This window comes from Mustelus asterias, chromosome 17 (genome assembly GCF_964213995.1).
Source record: "Mustelus asterias chromosome 17, sMusAst1.hap1.1, whole genome shotgun sequence".
NCBI classification, from domain to species: Eukaryota; Metazoa; Chordata; class Chondrichthyes; order Carcharhiniformes; family Triakidae; genus Mustelus; species Mustelus asterias.
In genome coordinates, this window is record NC_135817.1 from 46,171,585 (window position 1) to 46,191,349 (window position 19,765).

The 19,765-nt window shown below is 41.7% G+C and overlaps 1 protein-coding gene across 2 annotated transcripts in view; it reads left to right on the forward strand.

Annotated features, from left to right (window-relative positions):
- The window catches only part of epha6 (eph receptor A6), a 647,719-nt gene extending 640,029 nt beyond the window's left edge, over positions 1-7,690 (forward strand). For both annotated transcript variants that reach the window (XM_078232548.1, XM_078232549.1), the window contains 2 exons: positions 2,311-2,460; positions 6,849-7,690. In XM_078232548.1, coding sequence (XP_078088674.1) covers positions 2,311-2,460; positions 6,849-6,963 — 265 coding nt within the window. In that variant the 3' untranslated portion in view covers positions 6,964-7,690. The remainder of the gene's footprint in view (positions 1-2,310; positions 2,461-6,848) is intronic.
- Positions 7,691-19,765: the final 12,075 nt, after the last annotated feature.

Here is a 19,765-nt window from a genome sequence, read left to right on the forward strand (position 1 = left end):
AAAAATCAGTTTCGTGCCCGACACCAAACAGTTTGCAATCCCTTTCCAGTGGTGCAAGCTAGAAAGGGCGCAAAGCCAATTAGTATATTTAAGGTAGCATTGAAGTATGCATAGCCCATTCAATCCCATCTCATGGAATTCTCTGGCCTTTGGGCATGGCGCAAACATCACTACTGGTCTCCACCGATCATGCCATATGGCTCAGAGGGTATTGAAGCCCCTGGGTGGTTGGGGGCTGTGCCCATTTGGCAGGGCCCACCTGGCACAATGACAGTGCTCACCAGGCACCCTGGCAGTGGCCACCAGCCACCCTAACAGTGGCCACTAGGCAATAGCTAAATTTTGAAACTTTTACCATGGCTTTCATTCTTTTTTTAAAGAACAACTTAGCCATCTGGTTGCCTGTATGAAAGCTTTGGCTGATGTCTGAGCTATTGACTTCCTTCCAAATCACTAATGGATTCTGCAATGCAGAGCTTGTTCACCTTGCTGCGCTATGGAATGTCACCTTGATGGATTTGCTGTCTTTCAAACTACTAATGGATTCTGCACTGCAGGAATTGTTGACACAGCTGTCCTGGGGAGACAGAGTTTGTTTGTTTTGACAGATTTATGAACTCCTAAGAGGACAATATTTTTCAAATGTCTATTCAGGAATGATTTGCTTATTTTTACAGATTTATGAGCTTTTCAATGATTTCAATATATTAGTATAGGCCTCATGAATTTGTTTATAAAGTGGAAACTGAATGATTCGTTAGGTGGGGCGGTGCTGAGAGGGAATGGTTGAGGAGAAGAGGGTTGGTGAGAAGCTGAAGGGGGGGCAAGTGAAATGAAAGGAGTGAGGGAGGTGAAGAGGGAGTGAGGATGAGGTTGACATCATGCTGACTTGCACAACTGGGCTGATGTCTCTGCAAACGGAGGTGGGCCTTTTAACCTGGTTTCTTCTGCATTAGCAGCCTTCCAGCACTGCTGGAGCAGAAGTAGGATAGAGATGTTGGGAAATTTCCTGACTCCTGATTCCCTCTCCAGATTGAAAATCTGGCCCCCACCCCGTGTCTAATCTATCAAAACCTTCTGGAATTTTAAAGGCCTAATTTTAGTTCATTCCTCAACATTCCTCAACACTGTGCTACCGTGGGGCGGCACGGTAGCACAGTGGTTAGCACTGCTGCTTCACAGCTCCAGGGTCCTGGGTTCGATTCCCGGTTCGGGTCACTGTCTGTGTGGAGTTTGCGCATTCTCCTCGTGTCTGCGTGGGTTTCCTCCGGGTGCTCCGGTTTCCTCCCACAGTCCAAAGATGTGCGGGTTAGGTTGATTGGCCAGGTTAAAAAAAAAAATTGCCCCTTAGAGTCCTGAGATGCGTAGGTTAGAGGGATTAGCAGGTAAATATGTGGGGGTAGGGCCTGGGTGAGATTGTGGTCGGTGCAGACTCGATGGGCCGAATGGCCTCCTTCTGCACTGTAGGGTTTCTATGATTTCTATGATTCTCTTTTCAAGGGAAAGAGAATTCAGTCAGTTCATTCTTTCTTCCTGGTTATAACCTGACACTTCTGGCATTGTCAATGTAAATCTGTTTTTGTCATGTTGATTAAAGGATAAGTGTTGAGCAGGATACTTGGTCAACTCCCCTGCACACCTGTAAGATAGGGCCATGGGACTATTTCATCTGCCCGAGCAGGTAGATGGGGTCGCGGCTTAACATCTCATTCAAAGGACAGTGCAGCACTCCCTCTATACTGCATTGGAGTGTCAACAACCTTAACTTTTGTGCTCAAGCCCCCGAGTGGGATTTGAACCCAGAACCTTGCAACTCAGAGGCGAGTGCACGATTGAGTCGAGGCTGACACAATTGGTTATTTTTATGCTATAAACCTGCTTTGTACGGGGGGAATAATTTAGTGGGTTTTTTTCACGCTGCGAACTAATTATCTTTGTATGAGTGAGCCCTATTCCTGTCATAACTTTTGTTTATTGTTTTCCTCTGTATTCATTCCAAATGTTTCTCAATCAGTGTTCAGGTCTTGGTAACTGACTGATTGCTGGTCTGAGCAAAGGAGAATAATCTCGCCAACCGTTTGTGTTCAGGAGATTAACTGTGGCTATAAAACAGACACAGAATGAAAGGTGTTCAAATGTGCTTAGTTGGTGCTGTTCTGGGTCAAACTGGATTTAATTCTCATCTCATGTAACAATGAAACCTTTTGATCAGCATCCAGATAATGTAAGCATCTCTGTGTGTAACAGAAGGAGTACATTTTGATTCTGTAGACAATGAATGCAGATAATCTTTGATTTATTTTCATGCAGATTACCAGAATCACCCGGTGAACTCCCAGAATTCTCTTTTTTTGTCTCAGTAAATGATTGGCTGGACTCAATCAAAATGGAACAGTACAAGAACAACTTCATGGCTGCAGGCCTCACAACTCTGGATTCTGTCACAAGGATGAGTATTGAGTAAGTGGAATATAATATCATTAAGGGTGATCAAAGCTCAGTTCTCTGAAACCGCTGCCTGGGTAGCATGTGCATTTGTTGGTACGTAATTTTACACTGAGGCATGGATATGGTTTGCACCATTAAAGAGTAGAAATTGTGAACCTGGCTAAATTGAGCCCGGACCAATATTCCTGAGGCATGCTTGCATCCAACAGTACTGATACTGCCCAATAATGTGAGATTGGCTTATTTCAATAATCTAGCAGTGCTATAGGCAAATAATGCATGCTGTGTTGACCATAAGACATAGGGGCAGAATTAGGCCACTCGGCCCATCGAGTCTGCTCCACCGTTCAATCATGGCTGATATTTTTCTCATCCCCATTCTCATGTCTTTTCTCCATAACCTCTGATCTCCTTATTAATCAAGAACCTATCTATCTCTGTCTTAAAGACACTCAATGACCTGACCTCCACAGCCTTCTGCAGAAAAGAGTTCCACAGATTCACCACTCTCTGGCTGAAGAAATTCCTCCTCATCTCTGTTTTAAAAGATCATCCCTTTAATCTGGGAATATCACATATCAGAAGCCAGTGAAAAGCCAGTGGCTTCCCATACAATAATATTTTTTGCACTAGTTAGCTACTGGAGAATTAAGTTCCCCTGGCTTGCATTGATTATTGGAGGATTTTAAAGAAAGATAGCCTGAGGACATGCCAGCCAGGAGTATTTTTACTCTCTCTGGGCCTCCCTCTTCTAAACAAGCTGTTCAAATCTCAAGAATTCCAGTCAAATCATGGAGGGACTCCTAATTTAAAATGAATCATAGATACTTAATTCTTAATGTGTTTTGTGTGCATGTTTCCATTTTTCTTCCCTAGGCAGAGGGTGGTATCAGGTTGTATTTGCCAGATCAGGTCCGTGGTAAGCTTCAGTTCCTCATGCTTGGCAATATGGGCATCCGATATCCATTGCATATTGACCGAACGGGCACTAACCAGCATGTTGCTGACCCCTAAATGATCAACACAAATCTCCAGTGTTCCAACTCTTTATTGTCACTTGCTAAAATGTGATTTCTAACATTTACTGACCTTTGTAACATGTATTTGACTCCGCTCTGATGATTCCCTTTTCCTCCAATTTAGCTTGGTAAAGAATCTCTCTCCTTTGCTCCATTCTGTTCTACCAAACAAAGAACAAAGAACAGTACAGCACAGGAAAAGGCCCTTCAGCCCTGTGCTGATCACGTTGTCCTACCAAGACCAACCGCCTGTATCCCTCTATTCCCCGCCTGTTCATGTGCCTATCCAGATAAGTCTTAAATGTTGCTAACGTATCTGCCTCAACCACCTCAATTGGCAGTGCATTTCAGGCACCCACCACCTTCTGTGTAAAAAAAACTTTACCCGCACATCTCTACTGAACCTTGCCCCCTTACCTTGAACTTGTGCCTCCTTGTGATTGTCACTTCTGCCCTGTTCACCTTATCTATGCCCCTCATAAATTTATAAACTTCTATCAGATCACCCCTCAGCCGCCGTCTTTCCAAAGGGGACAATCCCAACTATTCTCATGTAGTTTGTCCGTCAGATTTGTAGGTACTGGTCAGTATTTTTCTTCATCATCCTCTAAGAGGTGCACCAGCAGGTCTCTATGTCTCCATGTCCCCATGAGCATCCGATATCCATTGCATATTGACCTAACGGGCACTAACCAGCATGTTGCTGACCCCTAAATGATCAACTCATTTATTTCCAGTTCACATTTTCTATTTTAAAATAAGCTCCTGTTTACTTCATTACCACATTGCCTCCCCACCATCTCCCTCTCCACCCCCTCAAATGATACCTCAATTCATTGTCCTATTATCAGTATTTTCCTAACTTAATGAAGATATTGTTAATTCTCAAATTTTTAATTACCTTGGAAGTTCTGGCCTAATGATCATCAGAATGATTTTGGCACTGAATATCTCTAAGGTCTTTGACAGAATTTGATACAATGATTTTCTCTCCCGTTCTTACCAATATTGATGTCCTCTTTTCAGTGTTTTTTTTAAATTTGTTCATGGGATGTGGCTATCATTGGCTGGGCCAGCATTTATTGCCCATCCCTAACTGCCCTTCATTTCAGAGGGCATTTGAGAGTCAACCACACTGCTGCGGGTCTGGAGTCACATGTATACCAGACCAGATAAGGATGGCAAATTTCCTTCTCTAAAGGACATGAGTGATGGGTTTTTATGACAATCGACAATGGTTTCACGGCCATCAATTGCAGATAGTTATTGAATTCAAATTTCACCATCTGCCATGATGGGATTTGAACCTGGGTCCCCAGAGCCATTGCCCAGGATCCCTGGTCCAGTGATAATACCACTAGGCCATCCACCTAGCATCATCCTCTAGCATACGACTTCCATTGTTCCACACCTTGCAGATCATCAGCTTCAACTCCACTTTCCTGCCTGCACCCCACATTCCTTGATCCCTTGAGAGACCAAAAATCTATCTCTCAACCCTAAATATATTCAATGATTGAGCACCCACAACCCCCTGGGGTAGAGAATTCCAAAGATTCGTGACCCTCTATGTGAAGAAATTCTGAGACTGTGCCCATGTTCTAGATTCCCCAGCCAGGGAAACAACCTTTCAGTGTCTACCCTGTCAAGCCCTTTCAGAATCTTGCACATTTCAATAAGATCATCCCCTCATTCTTTTGAACTCCAGGGAATATAGACCCAACTTCATCAGACTCTCATCATAGGAAAACGTTTCATACCAGGACCAACCTACTGATCCTTCGCTATACTACCTCCATTGCAAGGATATCCTTCCTTAAATATGGAGAGAAAAACACAGTAATCCACTTGTAGCCTCACCAAAACTTCATACAGTCGTAGCAAAATGTCTTTATATTCCAATCCAATTCCTTTGTAATGAAGGCCAAAATACTATTTGCCTTCCTAATTGCTTGCTCTACCTACATGCCAACTTTTTGTTTCCTTGTCCACCTAATTACCAACATTTAAAAGTTTCCCACCGTTTAACAAATATTGTGCTTTTCTGTTCTTGCTATCAAAGTGAATAACCTCACACTTCCTCACATTATACTCCATCTGCCCACTCAGTTAACCTGTCTACATCTATTTGTAGCCATTTACTGTCCCTGTGATGGAATCAAACATTCAAAATTGATGGGCAGCAAATAATCAACTGGTCCATCAAGCTTGGACCTGCATTAGCTAGATTTCCATGCAACTAATTGTTGACCATGTTGGAAGGAATACAATGTTCGCAGGCTAGACTATTACCTGAAGTAACTATAAACATATTTAGGCATTGCTGAGATTACTGTTGATCCACTGATCTGTCTACCTCCAGTTTGGCTAAGTTTGCTACACAATGCAATGTAGGCTACCAAACATTATGTTGTTAGCATGCCAGTATTTGCAAATCTCAAAGTAAATAATGATAAAAGAACAAATGATTGTGAATTTGCTCTCGGATTCTCTTCCCCCTTCTCTTCCCCTTTTTCTATGGAAAATTCCAAAGGTATCTCATTGCTTTATGAAAATGAGCAACCATGAGCTAATGTTGCTTTCTAAAAATATTTGCAAACTAATATAGACTTGATCAGAAAGCTGACATACCCATCCATGTCTAAATTGTCCATGCATTGAAGATTATCCTTGCTGTTTCACTATCTTGGCTTCATACACCCCGACAACCAGCGACTATAAAGATACCTTCCATTCCCCTCTCATTCGCTTCAAACTCCAAGGCCTGAATTTTTAGCATGGTAGCAACTAACCCCCCCGCCCAACCCCCCCACCCATCATCCAAAGTGTCAGTGCTGAATACAGCCTCACTGACGCCAACAGACCCAATGCCTCTTTACACTCTAATGAGAGTGTAAATGGCATAAGGTGGGACTTCCACCCCTCACTCAGGAGGACGACCTGGCTTATAGAGCTGCCAACCCATTAGTTGGCCAGCAGCTCTCCAGACTTTCCAGCAACAGTGCTGAAATGACCGGAAGAGGAACTGCACCAATCAGCATGTGACCCATGCTGGTAGCTGGAGACCCAGATAAGTGAAAGAGGTCCCAGGGGAGGGTAGTAAGTGGCCTGTGTAGGGGGTGCAAGAGCGACCAAAGAGGTGTTGCCCCTCCCCTATGAAATTGGGGCTTCTGATGTAGGCATGGGAAAAGTAATAACTACAGTGTCATTTTTGTCACACATTGAGATCACTATTTGCACTCATTCCTATTTTCCTCAATAAGTAATTGATTCCTGATTAAGATACAAGAAGGGTACCTTCTTGGTCATAGTGTTTTCACATAAAATTCCAACCTTTAGCATTGTATGAGATCACATGAGTTTTGTTTTCTTTCATTCTAGTGACGTGAGAAGAATTGGGGTCACATTAATAGGACATCAGAGACGAATAGTGAGCAGTATACAGACTTTGAGACTGCACATGTTCCACATACAGGAGAAAGGATTTCATGTGTGAATGCTCTATAAATGCTATTGAGTTGTATCTCAGCAATTTCAGTGGGAGGACATTTTATAACTACAATGCCTAGCTTTGTCAATTTGAAAATATCATCAGACATTGATAATTGGCATTTCCTTCACTTGGACAAGTTTCAACATGAATCTTAATCCTCTACAAGTTTCCATTCTTTAGCTAAAACTTTACAACACAATTACCCGTAGAGCTAACAATCTATTGCTAATAAAGTGGAGTCTAACACACTAATTGCCAATTTCCCCGTTGTTATTTAAAGAAGAGTTCATGTGTAGATGGATACCTCTTATGGTAATATTCTAATAGCCGTGTGGCTGCAACAGTATTGATACCTTTAGAGTTATAGGTTGAGAAGTAATCTCTTTTCCATGTTTGTGACTGTTTAGCTGCTAATATCAAATGTGCAATCAAAAGGTTGACTTTAATATGTTCTTTTTGTAATTTATTCTGTACAGATTTGAAAGGTTTTTGTTTTCTCTTTTTGGTTTTGAAATTAATTCTTGGTATGCTAGTATATGGATAAACTAGAGATCAACTGCATTTGAAAGTGTTAAGTCTAGAACTGGCTTACACAATGAAAAGATCTTACAGTTTAGATGCAAGCATTGCATTATTCATTTAATTCCTTGTTTGTCTGAGAACAAATCTTACGATGTGTGTAGGTATATTTTTACAGAAAAAAATAATTTGTAATTACCAGTTTAATGCCATCACCAGTCTAATGTTTTTTTTCAGTATAAGTATTCATTAGGCTTTAATCTGCAATCACTTTGTTCATTGATGCACCTAGGTTTCAGAGATTGTGCAGGCAAATCATAGAATCCCTGCAGTACAGAATCATACAATAGAATCCTAGAATCATAGAAGGAGGCCATACGGCCCGTCAGATCTGCACCGACTCTCCGCTAGAGCATGCCACCCAGACCTTATCCCCATAATCCCATGTGTTTACCCCACTAATCGCTTAACCCACAGATTCTGGGACAGTATGGGCAATTTAGCATGGCCAATCAACCTAACCTGCACATCTTTGGACTGTGGGAGGAAACCGGAGGACATCCAAGCAGACACAGGGAGAATGTATAAATTCAACACAGTCGCCAAAGGCCAGCATTGAACCCGGGTCCCTGGCACTGTGAGGCAGCAGTGCTAACCACTGTGCCGCCCGTGTCAAATATAACTACTGACACCCTCAGCTAGCCATAATCTGTAATATCAAATGTAGTTTGGACTTCCAAAATTATATTGTATACATGAATCTTCTGGGAAAGTTCTTAAGGTGTGATTTTAATCCTTCCCTGGATTGTCAGTTAAAATCAGACTTACGCAAAGACATCCTGCCTTGATTACACCACCCTCAATTTCAAACTGTTCTTCCAGTAAGTTGGCAAAGATACAGCAGGATTCATCTTTTAAAATGCAGATTGGGGTCCAAGTGACCAAGACCCAACTTCAAGTTCAAATCTGGTCGAGTGGGTAAACTTCTCTGGCTTTTCCTCCAAATAATTACAATAGGCTGAGGATCCAGGACCTGAAGAGGCCCAAACACGTATTTATTTTTCCCTGTGAGGGCATAATCACATGAATAATCCTCTGGGCCACTGGGAAAGTTTAAACTTCTCCTGTTCTATGTTTCCTCATTCCCTGCTGTGAGACCGACATGATACGAACTCCCCACAACTCACTTTCTTGCCAGTGTACCTGTTTTCACCACTGCCGATGGCCTCTTGCAACTTGAACTTCTATGGCAGTATTCAGATAAGGCCTAGGATATAAAATGGCCTTACTGTCATGTTGTCAAAGTAGGGGAGAAGGGGTTTAGAGCTAACCCCTTCCCTCATTCAACCAAATCCTGCTACAAATTCAAATTTCCTGCTCAGAGCTGTGCTTTTTTTTTACTTCCTTTCTCTTGCTGTTAGCTTCACCACTTGGAATGTTCAGTTTGCAACATGGCAGTCAACTCAAATTAACTAACCTTTGGCAAATTTCATCAGTTTATAGCCAGCACACTCAGTGGATGGAGCAGTGCACCGTCACAAGATGAAAATTCATTGAGGACAATCTCACTAGAAAAGTATAGCACAGGCATGGAATTTTGATAACTGTCAAAAATTGACAAAGTACTCAATTATTTTACTGATGGAAGACCTAAAGTAGATATTCCCTGCACAGATAAATGGCAGTTCAATAAATGATTTGGTACGATTTCCATAGAGACTGATAACTTTAAACAAAAGACAGTAATTTGAACTTCTTGTCAATAGCTGAATGGTTGACACAAGATTTCACATTTTAAAACATTTCCTGGAACAAGCTAAATTAATTATTGACCCAACACTCTGTGGGAAAATTAGGGCACGATTTTCTGTCCCTTCCTGGGCACACTGAAGATGAGCCCTTGCGCTGGGCTCCCCAGTGGCACAGTCGGTGAGTAACGCAAATGGCCATTGACTTCGGTGGGACCAGAAAAGCCCAGTGGCGGCTAATGGCAAGCTGCTCCCACTGCCGGAAAACATGCCACAGGGAGGCTGAAAAATCCCAGCCTTAGACTTTAAACTACGCAACAGAACATTTATCACAACTGAAAACCCCTTATCAGGTATACACTACTCCGTCCTTTAATTAGCATTCAGATTTTCCAGAGACAGTCCAAAGTGATTCTTGACTTTTAATCTCAGAACTGCCTTAAACAGTGATAATTTTCCCCAAAGATTCTTCCTCCAGTGCAAGCAAGGCAAATCTTCTCGCCTTGTTTTGACTTCTCACAAATTTGGTCTTCCCAATCCAAGCATGAGCTCCCACCTGCTTTCCTGCATGGTGAACCACAATGCCTTGCTGCCAATGGCTGCTCTCCTTCTCCCAGATCCAGGAAGACTAATGGTGTCCAAGAGTTTTCAAGGATTTCTTCAAAATCCTTTTCCTCTCAAAACCCATTTCCATGGCAACTTGAATCACATGGACCTTATATCCAGGTATAAAGGTTTTTCTAACTCTCTTTCCAACTCTCTTTCATCTTGGGACTAAATGGACAGTTTAAAACACAACCATTCTCAACACCTTTTCAGGACATTGGAGACTCCCAGTCTATCCACAGTCAGCAGACAGGCTGCTGCCATTGTCTCCAAGTGTATACATTTTGCACTATATTTCCAATTAAACAATCTTTAATGTCTAACAATTAAATTATCCAGGCTTGCTTTGAGGCAGCCTTCAGAACAGGTCACATAGCTCCTTTCATTTTACCTTAATTGAAAGATGCAGTCCCCAAACATAACAATTATATAAGCCTCATAATTGTAAGACCTACCCCCCAAAGAATGAAAATCACCACCTTAGTGAGAAGTTTTCAGAGGCACCATCCAAAATATAATGACTTATAATATTCTGTACACGTTAACAACTAACTTACCACATATGGTACAAGTGACATCCCCACCCCACCCCCATCAAGATGTCCACCTTGTCAGCATCCACCAACCAAATACATGTAACAGTTATGATTTAAAGTCCACTTCATGTCGATTTTTACAGTTTTCCCTTTCATATACATGAGTATTTGTTTTGCTGCAAGTGGCTTACACATTGTAGTAAATCTCCTTTCTCCTATTGAGTAAATTTCACAGCATTTCCATGAGCTTGGTTAGATAATTATATCCTTGGTCTGGTTTGATTAACCCTGTCAAGAACAATATTGCTGACTTCTGATAGTCCCTCTGACTTCTGAACACTAACAGGTGTACGTTGTAGAGTGAGAAGTAATCCTCTGTCATAATGCTTTTTAACCTCTGGATTCTGTATTTCTTTTGGTTCTTCTTTAAAAACAGGACTCATATTGTCATCAGGTTGTTGACCTTTTAACTTAATCTTTGAAACATTCTTATCTTTCAATGCTATGAGTTCTTTAAAATATTAACAAAGAGAAAATACAATCTTTCTGTATCTATTAAGAGTATTTTCTGCTAATCAGAATGAGGGCATCATTCAAACTGGAACCAAAAAATGATCAATCTTATTAGTGTTTACAGAGCAATCAGTTTTACCCTTCATTTTTCTTGAATCAATCCTTCTCCTAGTCTCAGACTGTTATTGCGTAAGCCTTTCCTAGTTTTCTTCTCTCTTCTCCTGAAGACAGTCTTTTGTTGGGTTAGTTTCACTAGAATCATAGGCTTTCCAGTATTTCATACTGGTGGCAATGTACAAGCCTGAACAGGAAGTATAGGCTTGCTGCTTGATCATGTGAGACCTGATCATGCTCCTGTCTTCACCCTTACATGAACATTTCTCAAGAGGGGTCACTGGAATGTGATCATGAGCAGCAACCCTCCACAGCAAAGTGGCATTTAGGTCAATTGTAGCATAGCCACTGTGCCTGGGACCAGATAACCCGGTACAGGCCAAGATCTATACCTGAGCCTTCTCGGTAAATATGATTCAGTAGACATGCTTTTCTGATGGAGCAAGCAAGCAGACTCTCCCCTGGATAAAACACTGGAGCTCCCACAAATTAATGTTGATTGTTTTAACTTAAAGCTGCAAATACATGCTCAATAAACAGTGCCAGACCAATCCGAAAGAAATTCAGCTTCATGAGTGAATTTAATAGATAGACATCTTTGGTCAAGAGAAGTTTAGGAAAATCATCTGTCTATGCTGGCCATATGAACACAATTATAACATGAATCATTGAGATTTGCTGTATTTACATTAGACTGAACCTCGTCAAGTCTTTCTGGTTTTGAACAGTCATTGGTGTGAGTACTCACCATTTACATTGTGGGGCAGATTTCAGAGCACGAGCTCCAACCAAATAAACAAATCTGAATGTGTATTCTTGCATGTGTACAGTTGCATAAAAATAGAAAATTGCGACTTTCATTTCTGGTTGTGGATTTTCCTGGACTCTGGAAGATCTACGCAAAACCATTTATGTGGAAACCGTGTGTCCAGACTGAATCTTGAAATAGACAGGGAATGTCAGAAAAATGACAGTTGTCCAGGGTGATTGCGCTGTTAGTCTGGTTCCGGTCACATCAACAACAAAGGTGAAGTGGTTTGCCGTACTGCAAGTGGTAGCAGAAGTGCCTCAGACAACTTTCAATGCTTCCACCAAGATTGAACCTCTGCTAGCAACAGCAATGTAAAGTAAATGCACCCTCTATCATAGAATCATGCAATGCAGAAAGAGGCCATTCAGCCCATCATGCCTGTGCCAGCTTGATAAGTGAACTATCCAATTAATCTCACTTTTCTAATACCCAGAATGTTTTCCCATTCAGATATTTACCCAATTCCCTTTTGAAATTGAACCCACTTGACATTATACTGAAAGTTGATTATTTAAAGCAGGGTTCACAGTATTGCATACTAATGCAGTACTAATACTATTTAACAATAGTCCTTGTGACGCTGTTGTTTTTAATCTATCTCAAAACTTGTGTTGAACTTTTCAGTAAGAAGGAAACAAATGAGTTACATTTATGATGATCCTCACATCCTCAAAAGCTAATATTTTGGTTTTAAGATTAAAACAATTCAGAAAATTAAGATTGCTACATACTCCTTATTCACCTGAATCTTGTTTAAGTGGACATAAACTACAGCCATTCAACTGTTGAAAGAAAAGTAACGTAGATAAATGACCTGAATTAAAAGAGGAATGCATAATACCGATTTTTCTTTAATAGTTTCTTATGGATATATAAAAGGTCTGATAGAAGGAATTCGACATTTTTCAAGTTTACAAAGACTTTTTCTTCCAATCTTATCAGAATACCAACGATATGGCAAAGTGGATTGCTCTTTGTCATACCCTTGGACCATAATGGTTGGTTGGAATGATTTTACATATTGGTAACATATTTATTTGTATCTAAACAGTAGAGTATCAGTTTATCTACACAATTCCTGCAATTTAAAATCCCAGTTTTAACCTGGGAGATGATTCCCAGAAAGAGAACGTTCCCAGAAGGAAAATTGGAAGATGAGTGACTCCAATTCATGCTGATAGACTAGGATTGCTCAGCTTCAGGGTATCATTGACAGAAGCTTGGGAGTAAACTGGCCCTTCACTGTCTCAGGAGGAAATGATTTGTGATTGTCAAAGGCCTGAGCAGCAGACTGAAAGTAACTAAGAAATGGCTAGGAAACTTTTTGAAATGTATGTATATATTTCTATATACTTTTCATTAGTATCCACCAATTGGTGTGCGTAAGCAATGGTATACTGTCAAAAATGTTAGTGGATAAGAACAGAGACAATGGCCTACTATCAGAATTAAGGACACCTATAAACAATTTGCTCACCAAAACAATTGAACTGTTTCTTTTCATTTATTCTTGAGGTCAGCTAAGTCCAATGGTACAGTAATTTTTGACTGAGGTTTCCAGGCTTTTCTGTGCTGGCTACAGAAGTGATCCTAAATGTCCAATCTTCTGACATTTTACTACCTACTCAAGTCACTTCTGCATCCTTTGGAGCAACCCTTTACAGCCAGCCCTCAGCTGCAACCAATATTTAATGTTAATGTTGTACAAATATTTGTCCGCCTTCTGTGATTTGTAAAATTGTCAGTTGATCTCTAGCAAACACAGAAACCTTTTCAGAATGTTAAATGGAACAAAGCAATCTGTGGACCTACTGCAGTTATTCATTAAACAAATATCAGTTAATGTAAAATTTCCATAATGTACCAGCATGCCTAGAGTTAATAGTAATTAGAGTTTCTGCTCTCTAAAGCTGGGAGTGGACAGATAGAATTGTGGGGTCTGAATCTAGGACACTTATTCACACAGAATATGCTGTATGGCAAATATCTGCTGAGCAATGATGTAAAGATATTTTGTACAAAGTACAAGTTACTTATTGCTGTATTTTATTTTTCTATTATTTCTTAATGAAGCATTAAAAGTGTTACCGACTAAAATAGCTCATTTATTAAACTATTTATTAGCAAATCAAACAACTGTCTATGCTTCTCATTTGCATTTAATGCGTGGTAATTATTATTCATGAACTGCTGGTTTACTTATGGCATCAACGCTATCAGCAAAACAAAAGTTGAAGTCTTAATGACAATATTTCTTGCGCTGTGTTTTGTAAAATTGTCTCAATGCACCCGGATACCTTCACTCAAACTACCATTTGTCAAATGCTCCTTTTCAACATCCAGTATGTTTCTATAGGGAGGTAAAAATCCATTAGCTACTTCCACTAAAATACTTCAGCATATCTTATATGGTAATCAAAGGGATAGTGAAATGAATGCAGTTTCAATTGTACTTCACAATTGATGGATACTATTTTTAAATATGTTATCTTACCTTAAATTAAAAGCCCAGTTTCAGCTCATTTTAAAATGATTTCCAACAATCTAATGAAGGTTGAGTTGGCACATACAGATTCAATCAGACCACATCTACATACCAGCGGAAAGGTGAATGCATGTAGCAAGGGATTTTCTGATATAGGTAGAATCATTAACATCCCAAACCAGGGAATAGAATATTCTATACAAATCCACTTTCTGTGCCATCAACCAATCAATAGCTCAGTAAAGATGTTTGTTGATGGGAAGGCATGCAACGTTGCAGGTCCCTTTGTGGTTCAGATCAGATCTCCCCAAAGACACATGCCAAGTTTGAAGGGTTCATTTTAGTAAAAATACTCTCCTGGGACTCCATGTTAAGGAAGCATATCAGGTACTTCACAACAGTATAGTTGTGTTCTGGAAGGCTCTATTATTTGCTTGCATCGAGCCATCAATACGCACTCAACATATACTATATATTTCCACCCTCTGATTCAGCGGAAGCAGCTTACACAATGGACTGAAATCTCTCCACTGCAAAAACTTACACCCACGCTCTTTGCAGTTTCCTTTCATTACTGAAACAAATGCTCTATCTTAACCGCCAAGTGAGCAGGAATCCTCTTAATGATAAGGGCTTTATTTGTAAAAATAAATGTCACAGTGAAATATCTCTGATGGTAACGTCAATGAAATTCCAAGCAATCGGGTGCAGGGCCTCCTTAGAATATAACATCAGCAATTCTAGATTTTAATTATCTTTATTTAAGCTGTACAATTTTATTAGGTTAGCTTTGTCTTTATCTCCAAGTCAAATTGAAACCATTTAGCTAAAGTCTTCACTATGATATTCACATGATTTTCAGCAACTACAAAATTTGAATTTTGTATTCTTGAAGATTCATCAAATAGTATTGATATATTCTGTAATGTGAACAAAAATATCAAAAATGCCTGCAATCTCATGATTCAAGACTGTGCATTTGTGCCGTGAGTGAGCTGACAGAAAATCTGCTTTCACACCACTTTTTCTTTATCAGTCACAGGAGATGTGTGACAGAAAGTTAGGGCTAAACTACATTCTCCAGCATTTAGGAGACCCTTCAGGATGTCTTCAGTTGTCTATCATTACGCTGGAATATGAATTAACTGGAACATACTTGACTTACAATAAATACTTGTCCAAAATGCCGAAGGCTAGTTACACCATCACTGTTGTGCCATGGTAGCTGGAGTATTTGGTGTGTGAGGAAACCTCATCCACATGGGACAGACAAGTATAGGTTTCGCTATAAGCTCATGGCTGGCAGCAGCCCATGCAACAGGAAAATCCATCACCCACCTAGATTTTGGTGTTGGCCCAGGATGCCCACCAACCATCAAACCTAAGTCCTGGGCTCTGTCAGTGAGCTCCAACATCTAGAGGCCAATAAGTGTATTGGTCTTCACAGAGGTGCCATCCCGACTAAAGCATAAATACCAGACCAAGGAAACACATGCCCTGGATCTACCTTCTCGTGACACTTTCTTGTACAAAGTGAGGGATGGTTTAGCTTTTTACACAGCAAGTTGGAAACTCCAGGAAATGACAGAAATCTATCACAATCAGGTTTTCACCATTTTCTAGGAAAGCCTTATCTCCTGCCAGAGTTCCTCGGGAGTTTCAGCAACTCTGTGACTAAAGATTGTCAATCACAACAGTGATTAACATATCTCTAAACTGCGGTGGACAAAGTATTCCTCATATACTAAGTCCTCTAACACACATTGCAAAAACCAAAAATGTGCATTTGCTTTGTACCAGTTTGAACTGAAATAAAGCATTGAGGTTGAGTACTTATATAACTTTTATTACACACTCATTAACTTATGTTACATTGGTTTCATCTTGTGGCATGTTTTAAAAGGCTTCTTTTCTCTGCAGTCCCTCCCTCAAGGACCAAAGTGCTATTTTCATTTTCTACTCACACATACCATGCGCATCTGTACTCTGCTTGATATTAATGTGATGCATGGTTGCACAAGATTCCAGGTCATGTGAGCCATTTTAAGCTCTCGTGTGCAAGTTTATTTGTGTTTGTACTGGAGGGAAAGGGATGGACTGGTACAAAAAGTATCTTAATAGCTTGCTGCCTTTTTGCAACATTTCATTACATCTTATTCGTGCGTGCATAAAAATGCTGAACCTGGGTCACAATAGTAGAATTTATTTTTTAATGGGAATGGGAGTGCCACAAAAGTGCTCACGAAACCATTTACATGATTTGCGCTAAGTTTGAACAGCATTAGATTATGCACGTAGAGCTCTTTAGAAATCAGTGCAATGGCGCTGTAAATAGCAACAAATAAGAGTAAAAATTGCTGGCGATGTTATCATACGAATGCATCATGCCCTGATATTAAATACTTCATTCTGTAATTCGAATGGAGAAATTAACCAATTTATTTAAACTGACCTTAGCCAAAATGCAGAGGGGATCTTGGAATGAATGCTTTAAGTGATAATGTAAACAACAACAATTTTTGCCTGACTGTTTGCAAAATGCCCATTGCAATGTTCTGAACCTTGGGATAATTGTTCATGCCCATTTCCAAGTTGTTGCAGAATGAATAATATTATGCAAAGGTTTAATTGGAAGTTTTTTAGCATATACTTAAACTTCACTCTTTTTGAAAGTTCAATTTTATAGTAGTCATAATCCAAAATCATGACTATCTTTGTCTGCTCTCTCTGTGTAAGGGTTTTGAAGAAGTTGAAGATTAATGATGAATGATCTAGCTGATTTCAAAATTGGCTTTGTAATAAAAAGCAGGAGATAAAGGGGTGATTCTCCCATCCTGCTGAGCTGATCTTTTGGCACAGTGGCCTGGGAGATTCCAGCAGTGCCCGATCCGCGGGATCCACGCTGGGCGTCACGCTCCAATAGCATCTCCCAGTGCCGGGTTTCCAGCGGAGTCAACTCTGCACCAGATTTTTTTAAAGTTTTCACTATCACTGATTTTTCATGTGAATTACGCTAGGGCACTCTGTGATGCTCAGGGTATGGGAGACTCATTTTGAAGCTCCCACTGAAAAAGCCAGCGTGATTTACTCAAGTTTTCACGTGAATTCGACACTTAGAATTTTTGGGGGAGAATCCTGGCCAAAATGTTACGTTTCATTGTAAGTAAAAAAGTGGATCAGCATGCGTATGAATTGAGATTTCTGTTTTGTACCCATTCTGAAGTTATTGTGTAGCTTGCAAGAGAAATGTCACTTTCTTTTCATTCGTGGGATACGGGCTGATGCACGTCAATTGAACTCAAGACACAAGGCTTCGGTAACTGAAGGCTTTTATTGCCTAACAATGGAACTACTAGAACGTAAGTACACCACCCCAGACTGACGAGGTCCCGCCCGAGCAGGGGGTCTTATACCTCTCCCAGGAGGCGGAGCCCGACTGGGATGTGCCACAACAGTAACAACCACAGGTGTATTAATCCCACCCTAGCCCAACAACAACATTAGAACAATCCCACAGTGTGAACACCCTAGCCCAACAACAACATTAGAACAACCCCACAGTGGGAACCAACGATGGTTCACCACATTCACCCCTCCTTTGAGAACAAAGGCCGGCGGGGTGCGAAAACAGACTAAAAAAAAAGTCAACAGATTATAAGTCCAGACGGTCTGGAGGACCGCACCATCGTTGTGACCTCCTCAATACCGGCGGTGACACCGGAGTAGGTGCTTGCGGTGGCGTTCTCTCCAAAACAGCGTCCGGCTGTCCTCTCGCGGACTCACAGGCCGGTTGACCCTGATGAAGCGGTAGTGCAGGGGATCCCGGTACATTCTGCGATGGCGCCGATCTCCGGGTCTCAGGCAAGCTGTACAGTGGAGTATAACTGTTATGCACTGGTCCCGGTGCTGACCGCGCCACGTTCGGGGGAGAAATAAGGGATAAGGGATTCGTCACTGGGGGTGTGGGAGCGACAGGAGTTGCTACGTCCCCTGCGGGCGCCAGGTCTCGGATCGAGACTGTGTCCTCTCGCCCGTCAGGATATGCCACATAGGCATACTGAGGGTTGGCGTGGAGGAGGTGGACCTGTTCGACCAAGGGGTCGGACTTGCGGGCCCTTACATGTCGCCGCAGAAGGACGGGTCCTGGGTACGTCAACCAGGCTGGTAAAGATATCCCCGAGGACGACTTCCGAGGGAATGAGAACATCCTCTCGTGGGGAGTAACATTGGTTGCCGTACACAGGAGGGAGCGAATGGAGTGAAGCGCATTTGGGAGGACCTCCTGCCAATGGGAGACTGAAAGGCCTTTGGACTTCAGCGCCAATAGGACAGCCTTCCAGACTGTAGCATTCTCGCTTTCCACCTGTCCATTGCCCCTAGGGTTGTAACTCGTGGTTCTACTAGAGGCAATCCCGTATGAGAGCAGGAATTGCCTCAAGTCATTACTCATGAACGACGAGCCCCTGTCGCTATGTATATAGCTGGAGTACCCGAACAGGGTAAAAAGATCACGGAATGCCTTGATCACCATGGCAGTCGACGTGTCCGCGCAGGGGACAACAAACGGGAACCGGGAGTACTCGTCTATGATGTAAAGAAAGTACACGTTCCGATCTGTTGAGGGAAGGGGGCCCTTAAAATCCACACTCAGCCTCTCGAAGGGGCGAGTGGCCTTGACCAAATGTGCCCGGTCAGGTCGGTAAAAGTGCGGTTTGCATTCCGCGCAAATCCGACAGCTCCTTGTCACTGACCTGACGTCCTCCACCGAGTAAGGCAGGTTGCGGGCTTTGATAAAGTGGTAGAGCCGAGTGACCCCAGGATGGCACAGGTCATTATGGAGGGCGTTCAAGCGATCCTCCTGCATAGTAGCGCATGTTCCGCGCGAGAGGGCATCCGAGGGCTCATTGAGTTTCCCTGGACGATACATGATATCGTAATTATAGGTGGAGAGCTCAATTCTCCACCGCAAGATCTTGTCATTCTTGATCTTGCCCCTCTGCGTGTTATTGAACATGAACGCCACGGACTGCTGGTCCGTGATCAGGGTGAACCGCTTCCCCGCCAGGTAATGGCGCCAGTGTCTGACGGCCTCCACAATGGCCTGGGCCTCCTTTTCCACCGCTGAATGCCGAATTTCGGGACCTTGGAGGGTGCGGGAAAAAAACGCGACGGGCCTGCCTGCCTGGTTTAGTGTGGCGGCCAGGGCGAAATCAGATGCATCGCTTTCCACCTGAAAAGGGATGGATTCGTCTACCGCGTACATCGTGGCTTTCGCAATGTCGTGTTTCAATGTCTTGAAGGAACAACATTAATGAGCAAACAAGCAGCAAAACATTGCTTGAAGCAAACCGTAAAGCACATAACCAGAAACAGACTTACAATTTATAAAATGGCCCCTGTTTCATTATAAAGACATAAGGCACAGGATAATCATTTAAATGAAAGTAGAGCATATGCTTAAATTATCCACACT